The 13,917-nt window shown below is 36.7% G+C and overlaps 1 protein-coding gene across 1 annotated transcript; it reads left to right on the top strand.

The window, feature by feature from the left end:
* The first annotated feature begins 1,781 nt into the window (after nt 1-1,781).
* LOC135231912 (olfactory receptor 5J3-like) lies at nt 1,782-3,948 on the top strand. Its single transcript, XM_064289126.1, has one exon. The coding sequence runs from the start codon at nt 2,932-2,934 to the stop codon at nt 3,868-3,870; it is 939 nt and encodes a 312-aa protein (XP_064145196.1). The 5' UTR covers nt 1,782-2,931; the 3' UTR covers nt 3,871-3,948.
* The last annotated feature ends 9,969 nt before the right edge of the window (nt 3,949-13,917 follow it).

Genomic DNA, 13,917 nt, shown 5'->3' with positions numbered 1-13,917 from the left:
CAAAAGTTACATGTATATACCTGTCTGGCCCTTATTTCAAATTTGCCCTCTGTGGGGAAATAATTACAGATGTAAAATCACTGTTGTAATTAGGTTGTACATTTTGTAATTAAGCCTAAACTTGTCTAAAATAATCTTCAGCTTTCTACTCTTAAGCTTTGAACATTTGGATTCTCAAAAAAATTAAAAAAAAAACACTTCCCCTTTCTGAAAAAATTTGAAGAAACCATGATAATAGACATGAACATTCTCAATAAGTTGTTTCCAAAACGTTCTTCTATCTTTGGTAAGTTAAACTTATTTATTTGATTGCCTTCCTACTTCTTTGAATATTCTTATATTTAGCAATTATTCTTCAGATAACTGAAAATTTCAACTATGTAGCATTCTATCAGACTTTGGAATCAAAGAGTACGTAAGCCAACACCTTATCTTCTTATTTAATACCTTTTACATCATTGCCACCAACTTTTCCTATCAAAGTTATATAGTATTATAATTGGGTAATTAATATAAGTCCATTTCTAATTTTTTAATAATTTTATTTCCTAAATTATAGTTTGAAATTAAATTCATATGTACAAGCCTTACTCTTTCACTGATAAAAATATTCAGTCAATACTCTTAGAAGAGTGGCAGAAGAAAGAACAGATGGAAATTCAATCTATAAAAATGCAGTTCTTCAATATTCAGGCTTATATTTGTTTGTTGACCTTACTCTCCCAAATTGTCGAATTTGTTGATAGTCTCTAAAAACAAACAAACCAACCGACCTGTGGGTAATCATGAAAAAACACAGATATGTATTTTAGTTATCTTTCACTTAACAAGGCTATTAAGTAAACAATTATTTGGAATGTCCATTTAATTAATAAAAATAAAAGTAGTTACATAAACTGTACTTAATTATTGTGGGAATGCTCCAAAATACAAAACAGCATGATTATACAATATTTTCAAACTTTTATATCAATCACCCTGAAGCCAAAGATTTCACACCCTAAAAGTATAGAGCAGTTCTATCTAGGCAACTAGGTAGCTAGAATTCATATAACTATGTAACTATCTAATTAATAAAGTGCTTAATTTGACCTCAGTGCAACAGTAAATATTTGTTAGAATTGCCTCCTTCAATCCTCCTCAGCAATGTTAGAGAAGTAAATATAGTTATATCCAGAATCTAAAAAGTGAAATAAATTTTACAACAAAATAAAGCCAGTTATTGGGTGGAGTATATGATTTGCTACTTGTCTAAAGGATTCAAGCCCCCTTCCTGTTGTATCAATTAAAAGGTTTTAATTAAAATAAATTAAAAAAAAGCAGTTATAGTCCAGTTGACTCTGACTCATGGCAACTCTTTATGTCAGAAGAGAACTGTACTCCATAGGATTTTCAAATGTTGATTTTTCAGAAATAGATTGTCAGGCTTTTCTTCTAGACACCTCTGGTGTACTTGAGCCTCCAATCTTTAAGTTAGCAATCCAATGCGTTCTCTGTTTGCACCTCCCAAGGACTCCAAAATAAAAATACAGACACGTTAAATTCATCACTATTTGTTATCTACTCACATCTAAAACTACACTCTAATAGACAATAAGGGAAAGACAGAGAGAGGGAGAAAGAGTTGGTTCTTAATAAGGACAGCTTTGAATATAAGGTGTAGGTAACCAGCCATATAAGGGAAATGGTGTTTTTTTAGGAAGTCTTAAATATTCTTATATATCTATTATAGGATGAAGAATACGAAGGAGTACCAAAGATCAATTGGTGAGTATATATATTTGTATTTTCAATTAGTCTGTTTAGTTTTATAAATTTATGTGTGGTCTCATGAAAAGCAGACATTCCTTCTGGTCCTGACATGAAAGTCACAAGTTTCTGAATCCATTCCCAGAGTTAATAACTCTGCAGGGCTGTTCCTCTACCATGGCCTTGAAGAAGATCCCCCAGACACCAGAAAGGTGGCTACTTTTAAAGGTAGCAAACGAGGGACAGACTTTTGTGTAATGAGTTTCAGAGTTAGCCAATGCCACTAAAAGCCTTTGATGGCTCCACAAGCTAGATTCCTGGACACTTTTAAATGTCATCACTTGATAGATACCTGAGCTATGTTGCCATAATGGTGGCCTCTTTGATGTCTATAATCCACCACTCGTCTTTCAGTTTGTGGTACTGTGGTGTCTATAATAACGCATTTGTGTATCAATTCCATATACAACTTCAAAAATAAACATTATTTTGGAACTTCCTACTAAATAATTTAATATCAAAAAAACAACAACAAACAAACGTGGTACACTGAGTGATGATTTAATTATTTAACTGCATGTATTATGTATGCTCTCGTTAGTTTCAATGACTATCTGGGTTTTCTTAGTGCTAGCATCACTCTGTCAATGAGATAGACATTTTAAAGTCAGGCTAAAACTTTGAGAGACACTTTTGTTTTTTTGGCACATTGGATTCTATGGAATATAATAATAATTAAAATTTTTCTCGGAAGAAAATTAATACAAAATCCAAACCAGTTTCCATCACATCGACCCCAACTCATGACAACCTCGTGTGTGTCAGAGTGTCAGAGTGCTCATTAGGGTTTTGAACGGATGATTTTTTTTAAAATAGATCACCAGACCTTTCTTCTAAGGTGCTGTTGGGTGGTCTCGAATCACCAACCTTTTAGTTAGCAGTGAGCAGGTTAACCCTTTGCAACACTCAGGGACTTCTGGAAAGAAAATTTGAGACCATCTAATCCAGCTATTAATTTTATTGGTGACAAAACTCAGAATGGGAAAAATACATATTATTATTTCAAAAACCAATGTAGTCATTCTCTGCACTTGATCTTAATCTGTGTTTACCATCTTTGCCTGATAAATTATAACCCCTGTATCTTTTTTCCCAGCAGATTTTGTGAAAACAAACAAGCACATGGCTGCAGAGAATTTGACAGTTGTTACTGAGTTTGTTCTTTTGGGACTGACAGATCAGGCTGAAATGAAAATTGTGCTTTTTGGGTTGTTCCTGGTGATTTATGCCATTACCTTGGTGGGGAATCTGGGCATGATCTTCTTAATCCACACCACTCCCAAGCTCCACACGCCCATGTACTTTTTCCTCAGCTGCCTTTCATTTGTAGACGCCTGCTATTCATCTGCAATTGCACCCCAAATGCTGATAAACCTTCTGGTTTTGAAGGGAACCATTTCTTTCCCTGCTTGCATGGTGCAGCATTTGTGTTTCGGGGTGTTCGTTACCACAGAAGTTTTCTTGCTGTCGGTAATGGCCTATGACAGTTATGTGGCCATTGTGAACCCTTTGCTTTACACTCTAGCCATGTCTAAGAGAAAGTGCATAGTATTGGTCACTGGGTCATGGGCATGTGGAACAGTTAGCTCATTAATACATACAATAAGTTTGGGCAGACTGTTCTTTTGTGGTCCAAATGTCATCAGCCACTTCTTCTGTGATATGCCCTCACTGCTAAAGCTGTCGTGTTCGGATACCTCCTTGAATGAGTTGTTGCTGTTAACCTTCTCTGGAGTCATTGCCATGGCCACCTTGTTGATTGTGATCATTTCCTACATGCTCATTCTTGTTGCTCTACTGAGGATCCGCTCAGCATCAGGCAGACGGAAAGCCTTCTCCACCTGCACCTCTCACCTGACTGCTGTGACCATATTCTATGGTACCTTGAGCTTTAGTTACATTCAGCCAAGCTCCCAGTATTCTGTAGAACAGGAGAAGGTGGCTGCTGTGTTCCACACACTAGTGATTCCCATGTTAAATCCATTGATTTACAGCCTGAGAAACAAAGAGGTAAATGTTGCAGTGAAAAGGGCCATAGAAATGAAACATTTGCCTTGTTGATTTTCCCTTTTGATCTTACAATATTCTATCAGTTTTCAGTTACTTACATTCACAAGATTTTTATGAATTAATGCTAAAGCTTTTAGGGTTTGTATAGATCCTTTCATTCTGTACACTTATTTTTCATACCAGAAGGCTGACCTGAAAGGGAGAGTTATTTAATCCATACAGCTGCATTATATAAAAGATATCCCATCACATTAATCTTTGAATCAATGCAAAACACAGTATTACATTGATATTTCTCTGTTAGCTTAAAACGATAAATGTATTTATAACACTTGCATTAAGAACAGGAAGAAAGGTAATTTCTTTTTTTCATTGCACTTTAGATGAAGGTTTACAGAACAAACCAGCTTCTTATTAAACAGTCAGTACATATATTGTTTGGGGACATTGGTAACAACCCCACAACATGTCAACACTCCCCCTTCTATACCTTGGGTTCTCTATTACCAGCTTTCCTGTACCCTTCTGCCTTCCAGTCCCTGCCCCTGGGCTGGTGTGCCCCTTCAGTCTTGTTTTGTTTTATGGGCCTGTCTAAAGCTTGGATAAAGAATGAACCTCGGAAGTGACTTCATTACTGTGCTAAAAGGGTGTCTGCTGGCCATATTCTCAGTTTCTCCGGTCTCTGTCAGGCCAGTAAGTCTGGTCTTTTTTTGTGAGTTAGAATTATATTCTACATTTTTCTCCAGCTCTGACCCCCAGGACCCTCTACTGTGATCCCTGTCAGAGCATTCAGTGGTCGTAGCCAGGTACCGTCTAGTTGTACTGGACTCATTCTGGTGGAGGTCATGGCAGTTGTCTTCCATTAGTCTTTCAGACTAATCCTTCCTTTGTGTCATTAATTCTTTTCATTTCCTCTTGCTTTGGATAGGGTGAGACCAGTGGAGTATCTTAGAGGGCCGCTCACAGGTTTTAACAACCAAGACACCACTCATGAAAGTAAAATGTAGAACATTTTTTATAAACTATGTTATGCTATGCCAACTGAGCTAGATGTTCCCGAGAACATGGTCCTCACAGCCCTCAGCCTACTAATTCAGTCCCCCTGGGAGTCTGGATGTGTCAATGAAGCTTCCATAATTTTGCCTTGTACAAGCTGTGCTTGTTTCCCCAGGACTGTGTACTGTTTTACCCTTCACAAAGTTACCACTTATTGTTATCTATTTAGTGTTTTTTCAATTTCCACCCCTCCCCTCCCAAACCATCAAAGATTGTTTCTTTTTGTGTGCAAACTTTGTCATAAGTTTTTATAGTAGTGGTCTCATAGAATGCTTTTCCTTTTGTGGTTGACTTATTTCATTTCAGCATAATGCCCTCTAGACTCCTTCATGTCATCAGATGCTTTGTAGATTCATCACTGCCCTTTACCGTTGCATAGTACTCCATTGTGTGTATGTACCATAGTTTGTTTACCCAGTCATCTATTGATGGACATCTAGGTTGTTTCCATCTTTTTGTAATTGTGAACAATGCTTCAATGAACATGGGTGTGCATATGTCTATTCATGTGACAGTTCTTAACTCTCTAGGTTATATTTCCAGGAGTGGGATTGCTGGATCGTATGGTATTTCTATTTCTAGCTTTCTAAGGTAGTGCCATGTTGTTTTCCAACATGGTTGTTCCATTTTGCATTCCCGCCAGCAGTGCATTAAGAGTTCCAATCACATCACAGCCTCTCCAATATTTGCTATTTTCTGTTCTCTTGGTTTGTGCCAGTAGTCCCAGGGTGAGATGGCATCTCACTGTGGTTTCGATTTGCATTTCACTAATGGCTAGTGATTGCGAGCATTTCCTCATGTGTCTGTTAGCTACTTGAATGTCTTCTTTGGCAAAGTATCTGTTCATTTCCTTTGCCCATATTTTAATTGGATTATTTGTCTTTTTGTTGTACAGGTGTTGGAATTTCTTGTAGATCATAGAGATTAGACCTTTGTCTGATTTGTAATAGCCAAATTTTTTTTCCCAGTCTGTAGGTACTCTTTTTCTCTTTTAGTGAAGTCTATTGATGAGCATAAGTCTTTAGTTTTTAGAAGACCTTAGTCATCTAGATTATCTTCTGGAGTTCATGTTGTTAGTTATGGTTTTGTATTCTGTTACTGCCATGTATTAGGGCCTCTAGCGTTGATCCTAATTTTTCTTCTGCGATCTTTGCAGTTTTTCATTTTATATTTAGACTTTTGATCCATTTTGAATTAGTTTTTGTATGTCAGGTGAGGCATGGGTCCTATTTCTTTTTTTTTTTGCAGATGGACATCCACGTTTGCCAGCACCATTTGTTAAAATGACTGTCTTTTCTGCATTTGATGGACTTTGGGCCCTTGTCAAAAATTAGTTAACCATTGGTGGATGGATTTACATCTGGGTTCTCAATTCTGTTCCATTGGTCAATGTATCTGTCAGTGTGCCAGTACCCGGCTGTTTTGACTACCATAGCTGTATAGGAGTTTCTGAGGTCAGGTGGCGTAAGTCCCTCTACTTTATTCTTCTTCTTCAATAGTACTTTACTTCTTTGGGGCCCCTTCCCTTTCCATATAAAGTACATGATTAGTTTTCCCATCTCTTTAAAGAATGTCGTTAGTATTTGAATCAGGATTGAATTGTATTTGCAGATTGCTTTGAACGGAATTGTCATTTTCACAATGTTAAGTCTACCTATCCATGATCATGGAATGTTTTTCCACATACGTAGATCTCTTTTGATTTCTTCAACTCATGTTTTGTAGTTTTGTTTGTATTGGTCTTTTACATCCCTGGATAGATTTATTTCTAGGTGTTTTATTTTTTTTAAGGGGCTATTATAAATGGTATTTTTTTTTCCTGATTTCCTTTTCACCCTTCTCTTTATTTGTGCATAAGAATCCAACTGATTTTTCTATGTTTACCTTGTATCCTGGTACTCTGCAAAATATTTCTATTAGTTCCAGTGGTTTTCTCATGGAGTCTTGGGTTTTTTATGTATAGCAGCATATCATCTGTAAATAGGGGAAAGTTATGCTTCTTTATTGCCAATTTGGATCCCCTTTATTTCCTTTTTTTTTTTTTTTTGCCTTAATGGTCTAGCTAGGACTTCCAGCAAAATGTTAAACAGGAGTGGTGATAAAAGGCATCCTTGTCTTGTTTGTGTTCTCAAGGGGAAGGTTTTCAGCCTCTCTCCATTCAGAATGATGTTGGCTATTTGTTTTATATAGATGCCCTTCATCATGTTGAGGAATTTCCCTTCTATACTTATTTTATTGAGAGTTTTAATCAGGAATGGGTGTTGGGCTTTGTCAAGTACCTTTTCTGTGTCAATTGAGATAACCATGTGATTCTTTTATTTATGTGGTGAATTATGCTCATTGATTTTCTATTGTTGAACCACGCTTGCATACCTGGTATGAATCCTACTCGGTCTTGGTGTATTATCTTTTTGATCTGACACTGAATTCTGTTGGTTAGAATTTTGTTGAGAATTTTTGCATCTATATTCATGAGAGATATCGGTCTGCAATTTTCTATTTTTGTGGTGTCTTTGCCTGGTTTTGGTATCAGGGTTATGCCAGCTTCATAGAATGACTTTGGAAGTATCACTTCCTTTTCTATGTTCTGATATAGTTAGAGTACTACTGGTTTAAGCTCGTCTCTGAATGTTTGATAGAATTCTCCAGTGAAGCAATCTGGGCCAGGGCTTTCTTTTGTTGGGAGTTTTTTTTTTTTTTTTTTATTGTTACATTTTTGATCTCTTATGGTTTGGTTCTGATTTTAAATATCATTTTGTGTTAGTTTCAATAGGTAATGTGCTTCTAGAAATTTGTCCATTTCCTCCAGGTTTTCAAATTTGTTGGTGTATAATTTTTTATAATACTCTGTTATGATTTTTTATTATTTTAGTTTGGTCTGTTTTAATGTCCTCAATTTCATTTCTTATTTGGAGTACTTGCATCCTCTCCTGTTTTTATTTTGTCAATTTGGCCGCTGGCATTTCGATTTTGTTGATACTTTCAAAGAACCAACTTTTGGTTTTGTTGATTCTTTCTATTGTTTTTCAGCTCTCTATTTCAATTCTCTATTTCTGCCCTGATGTTTATTATATCCTTTCTTCTGGTGGCTTTGGGCTTCTTTTGCAGTTCTTTATCTGTTTGTTCAAGTGGTGTAACTAATATTTTTATTATGTCCCTTTCTTCTTTTTTGATGTGTGTATCTACTGATATACATTGACCTCTGAGCACTGCCTTTGCTGTGACCCCAAGGTTTTGGTGTGTGTTTTCATTCTCATTTGATTCTAGGAAATTTTTTATTCCATCTTTGATTTCTTCTTTTACCCGGTGGTTTTTAAGCAGGGTGTTATTTGGTTTCCATGTAATTGATTTTTTTTTTTTCCTTGTTCTTCCCGTTGTTAATTTCTACTTTGATGGTGTTGTGCTCAGGGAAGATACTTTGTATTATCTCAGTGTTTTGGATTTTGTTAACTTTACTTTGTGGCCTAAGATGTGGTCTATTCTGGCAACAGTTCCACGTGTGTTGGAAAAGAATGCATACTTTACGGTTTTTGGGTGGAGTGTTCAATATATGACTCTGGGTTCAAATTCTCTGATTGTGACCTTTAGATCTTCTGTATCTTTGTCGAGTTTCTTTCTAGATATTTTATCCTTTACTGAGAGAGGTTTGTTGAATCTCTTGCTATTATTGTGGAACTGTCAATCTCTCTTTTTTCTCCTGTTAGAGTTTTTTAATGATTTTTGAACCCCTGTCATTGGGTGCATAGATGTTTGTTATTGTTATGTCTTCATGATAGACAGTCCCTTTAATCACTATAGAGTGCTCTTCATTGTCTTTTATGGTGGATTTTGTTTTAAAGTCCATTTCATCTGAGATTAGTGTTGCCATTCCTTCTCTTTTTTGGTTGCTGCTTATTATATTTTTATTTCATCTTTTGATTTTTAATAAATTTACATTTTTGTTTCTAAGGTGTGTCCTTTTGTAAAAACCAAAAAACCTCATGGATTCTGGTTTTTTTTTTTTTTTTTTTTAATCCACTTTCTCACTCTCTGTCTCTTTTGGATGTATTTAGGCCATTTATGTTCAGTGTAATTATTGATAGGTGTGAGTTTATTGCTGTCATTTTTTTCATGCTTATTTTGTGGTGCTGACATTTTCTTTGTTCTTCTTCCTCCCCTGTGTTGAATCCCTTTTGTTTCTGGATTTTTTTTTTTTTCATTTCTTTTGTTTTTGTAAATTGTTTGTACTCAGACTTTATGTTATTCTTCTTTATTTTGATTGGTAGTTTTTTTTTGTTGTTGTTGTTGTTTTAACTTTCTTGTGGTTACCTTGAAATTTATCCTTGTCTTCCTAAGTTTTAACCAGCTTTTTACTACTTGGTACCACCTTGCCTTCCTCTCCACCATTTATTCTGTCTTTTATTTTTCTGAAGTTGTTGTCATTTGCAGACTAACCTCTCTGATTCACTGTTGTAAATCTTTTAGTTTTGATAGTTCATTTCCTAGGTTGGTATCCCTGTGATGAGATCTTGTACCCTAGATTCAGGCTGTGGTCAGATGTTATTTGTTCTTAGACTGACAGACTCCCTTTACTACATCTTGTAATTTTGGTCTGGTTTTTATATATTCCTTTGTTCTCTGTTTATCTGGAAATGTACTAATTTCACCATCATATTTGATCGAGAGTTTTGTAGGATGTATTATTATTAGTTGGAATTTTTTTTTCTTTCAAGGTTTTGTATATGTCATCATTTGTCTTCTTGCTTGCTTGATTTCTGTAGAGTAATGAGAGCTTAGTCTTATTGTTCCCTCTCTGTGTGTGGCTTTTCCCTTTTTCTTGAGTTGCTTTCAGGAGTCTTTCTTTGTCTTTGTTTTTAGCAAGTGTGATTATCATAGGCCTTGCCGTTTTTCTCTTGGGGTCTTTCTTACATGGGATTTGTTTAGCTTCTTAATGGTCAGCTTTTTATCTTTCATGATTTTAGGGAAGTTTTCTGTCAGCAGTTCTTCAATGATCCTCTCTGTGTTTTCTGTTTTGTTCCCCTATTCTGGAACTGTGATCACTCACAAATTTTTGCTTTTGATTGTGTCCCACATAATTCTCAGATTTTTTTCAGTTTTCTTCATTCTTTTTTTTTTCTGATTTTTCCTCAGAGTGGTATCCAACTATTTAATTTCACTGATTCTCCCTTCCATTGTTTCAAATCTGCTCCTCAGAGCTTCTATGACACTGTCCATTTCTGAAATCTTGTTGTTTATCCTTTGGATTCCTAATTGTTGTTTTTGATTGATTTTTAGTTGTACATTTATTTTGGCATTTTATTCTTGCATAGTTTTTCTGGATTATTTCATTATTTTGCCTGTGTTTTCCATGATGTTGTCTACCTTCTCCATGAATTTGTGTATTTATTCCTCATTTTGTTTGTTTTTGCTTCAACTCTTGGATAGCTCAGAATATTAGAGATTTGAATTCCCATCAGGTACTTCCAGTGCCTTTTTTTCTACTGAAAAGTCATCTGGTTTTTATTTTGGATGTCTATTGTAACTATCTAGTCCTTTTTTTTATTAAATGTTTTGATATAGTCTGCTGTCTTTGGAACATTCAGTAGTTATTGCCTTCATTTATTGACTGTCAATTTGTTTGTTTTGTCCTTGTTTTTGTTTTATTTTGCTATGTCTGAGCAGGTGAGCTGCTCATTCTTTGTTGTTTGCTTGTCTGTGGGCATGATACTTTTCACCTCCTTGTTCAATGGTGAGGGCCAGTCGCTCACCTATGTTGCAGCCAGGCAGGTCCATCTGAAGAGAAGGGGCTGGGATGGGTTGTTTGTGGCACATACTGGGGCCAACAGGGTAGGCCAAGGATCAGTGCAACACAGGTTCTGGTAGGCCATGCCTGTGCTTTTTGGGGGTGCAATGTTCAGTACACAGTACAGATTGGCAGGAGGGAGTTGAGAGGTTGTGATATCTGAAGCTAAGATGTCTATGGAAAAGAAGAGAAAAGAAATAGCAGCCAAATAAAACCAAACAAGAAACAGTTCTGAGGAAGTCTGCTGTTGAAGTAGAGAGATAAGAAACTGAGAAATGAAGAAAAACAAAAAGGAAAAGAGAAAAAATAATTAAAGAAAATGAAAAAAGAAAAAACAATTTCCCCAGGGACCCCACTGGCGACCAGGGATTTGGCTCCCAGGCCTTGGTACACGTCCTATCTAAAAGGGGTAGAGATGGCACACAATTCCAGGTATTCAGAGGACAGGGAAAGAAGGAAAATAGAGAGAGATGAGAAACTTAGAAATGAAAAAAACAAAAGGAAAAAAAGAGAAAACAAAATAAAAATGCCCCCAGGGATCCCACTGGCAACTGGAGAAATGGATCCTAGTCCTGAGAAATGGCAGAAATGGTACACAGCACCAGGTTTTCACAAGACAGGAAAAGAAGGAAAGTAGAGAGAAATGAGAAACTGAGAAATGAAGAAAAACAATAGTGAAAAAAGAGAAAAAATAATAATAAGTCTAAAGAAAATAAAAAGAAATATCCTCAGGGACCCCACTGGTGCAACTGCAAAGGTGGGGGAAGTGGTTCTCAAGCTGTACAGTCCTGCTAGAAGGGACGTAGATGGCACACAGTGCCAGGTATTCAAGAGATAGGAAAAAACGTAAGTAGAGAGATGAGAAACTGAAAAATGAAGAAAAACAAAAAGTAAAAAGAAGAAAAATAAAAGCTCCCAGTGTTCCCACTGAGGCAGATATGCAGACCAGGGAGATGGCTCCCAGCCCAGCTAGAAGGGGCAGAGATAGCACATAGTACCAGGTATTCAGAACACAGGAAAAGAAGGTAAGTAGAGAGAGATGAGAAACCTAGAAATGAAGATAAACAAAAAGGAAAAATAAAGTAAAAAGGCCCCGGGGATCCCAACAGCATGGTGACCACTGCTCTGGGGAAGCAGTTCCCCAGCCAAGAAGTGATTCACATCCTGTCAAGAAGAAGCAAAGGTGGCATATGGAGCCAAATGTTTGCGAGAAAGGAGGCGGGGGAGGTGAGCTACAGGGAAGAAACCAAAGGAAGCTGACAAAACCAATACCAGCAGCAAAGAAATGGCACTGAAGGTGTGAGCAGAATGAATCCAAGTGGCACCAAGTGGTGCCTCCCAGCCCAGAGACCACAGCCTGCTGGGAAGTGGTGGAGGCTGAGCACGTGGGAGGAAGGGTGGGGTAGGAAAGCATGTATCACTGGTTACCAGTTGCTGCCTCCTTCTGGGAGTTCTGTGAAGCTGCTTTTCCATACTCCCTGTCTGCTTATCTCTAACAGGAGTCCAAGATGGCAAATCCATACTGCCTTAGCTGATAAGGGACCTCTGTTCTGTTTCTCCCCTTATGCTAGGTTTTCTGTTAGTTTCGTATTCCATTCAGTGCTTGGTTGAGTTCTTTATCTCTCCATTTGATCATTAGGGTTCCAGGATTGATGTTTGTGTCTGTTTTACTTAATTTTGGGGGCCTTTTCTGTGGAGGAATGGTGTGGTGTTTTTGTCTATAGCTCCATGTTGGTTCTGCCCCTTCTGAACTTCAATTTCTTGAGAATTTAATTTAAGAACAAGATATTGGTAAATATGTTGACTTTGATATTGCTGAGCTACTGAACCAATGAGAGCCATCAGACTCCACTGCTGGACTTTTTTTTAAATGAGAAATTAAACCCTCTTTCTTGAGCTAATATTTATATTTAGTGAACCACTGATTTATTGAGGATTTCATTACATGTACGGGAAAAGCATTCCCAGATGATATAACGGGGGAAGCCAGAAGCACCACAAGCAACTGCAAATACTGACTACCAGAGAATTCTAAGTTGCACCAATCATACAGTCTAAGATGTAAAATATCCAGCTGAAAATGTGCAATATATTGGGTATCGCCATGATTAATGTAAACATATAAGAGCTCCCCACCACGGTGATCATACAGATCAAAAGGAACAACACACAACTCAGGGATACCCACTGAGCCAAAGAAAATAAATTTTTTGAATTTGCCTAGATAGTTTTTCATTGAAGGAACTACTGAAAAAGAGAGAGAGACAAGTAGAGAGAGAGATACAGAGAGAAAACAATAAGAAAATATTAATTGAGGAGCTTGAGTAAACAAATTAAACATAGGTACAGTTAGAATAAGAATAATCTGTGGTTCATTAAAATATTTAATGGTCCCCACAAATGTCAATACTACAGTTGTTGTTAGGTGCTATCTAGTCAGTTCCAACTCCTAGTGACCTCATGTACAACAGAACGAAACAGTGCTTGGTCCTGCACCATCCTCATAATCATTGTTATGTCTGAGCCCATTTTTTGCAGCCATGGCATCAATCCATTTCATAAGATCTTTCCCTTTTTTGCCGACCCTCTACTATACCAGGGATCATGTCCTTTTCCAAGGACTGGTATCTCCTATCATGTGTCAAATAGTATCTGCATATAGTTTTTCGGTCAGAGAATTTACCAGCGAAAAGAAGGAGTTGAGGGAATTGACAAATTGCTACCCATATATTCCAGGATTCCCTGGAGAAAGAGTAAACAAGAGGAGAGCTGAACAGAAATACCACGATGTAGGGAAGTCTCAGAAGTCAAGTTATAGGAGGAGTGATATTCTAATTTCCAGCATATGTGAATGATACATCCTAGAACTGTGAAGGGCTTGCCCATTGCTACATCATGTGGTGTTTCTCCCAGGGTCCACTATGTCATATTCTAGCATAAGTTCATCTTGATTTATAGCTGGTCTTACCTGTATACAACAGCAACTAACAACCACAACCTATGTAGGCTTCTTGACCAGAAGAATAAAAATATTAAGTATGATACTATATTGCTTAAATCCCAGCAAAAAAGCAGAATATAATATATGAAATAACAGCAAAGCATAAGATCAGATGTATCTATTTACATAATTCTTAGCTCAAAATATTATTTTATTACTTGGAGCAATAAAAATAAGTAGACCCTAGAGTAGGCAAAATAAAAATCCAATGTTTAATCTCTCATAGAAAATATTAGCATTTTGAAAACTCACTTCTTCA

This window comes from Loxodonta africana, chromosome 7 (assembly GCF_030014295.1).
Source record: "Loxodonta africana isolate mLoxAfr1 chromosome 7, mLoxAfr1.hap2, whole genome shotgun sequence".
NCBI classification, from domain to species: Eukaryota; Metazoa; Chordata; class Mammalia; order Proboscidea; family Elephantidae; genus Loxodonta; species Loxodonta africana.
The sequence above is the reverse complement of the archived record's forward strand: the minus strand, read 5'-3'. Positions and strand labels throughout refer to the sequence as shown.

What these genes read in the sequence shown, in the direction of transcription:
- LOC135231912 (XM_064289126.1), top strand. Translation starts at nt 2,932, where the DNA reads ATGGCTGCAGAGAATTTGACAGTTGTTACTGAGTTTGTTCTTTTGGGA.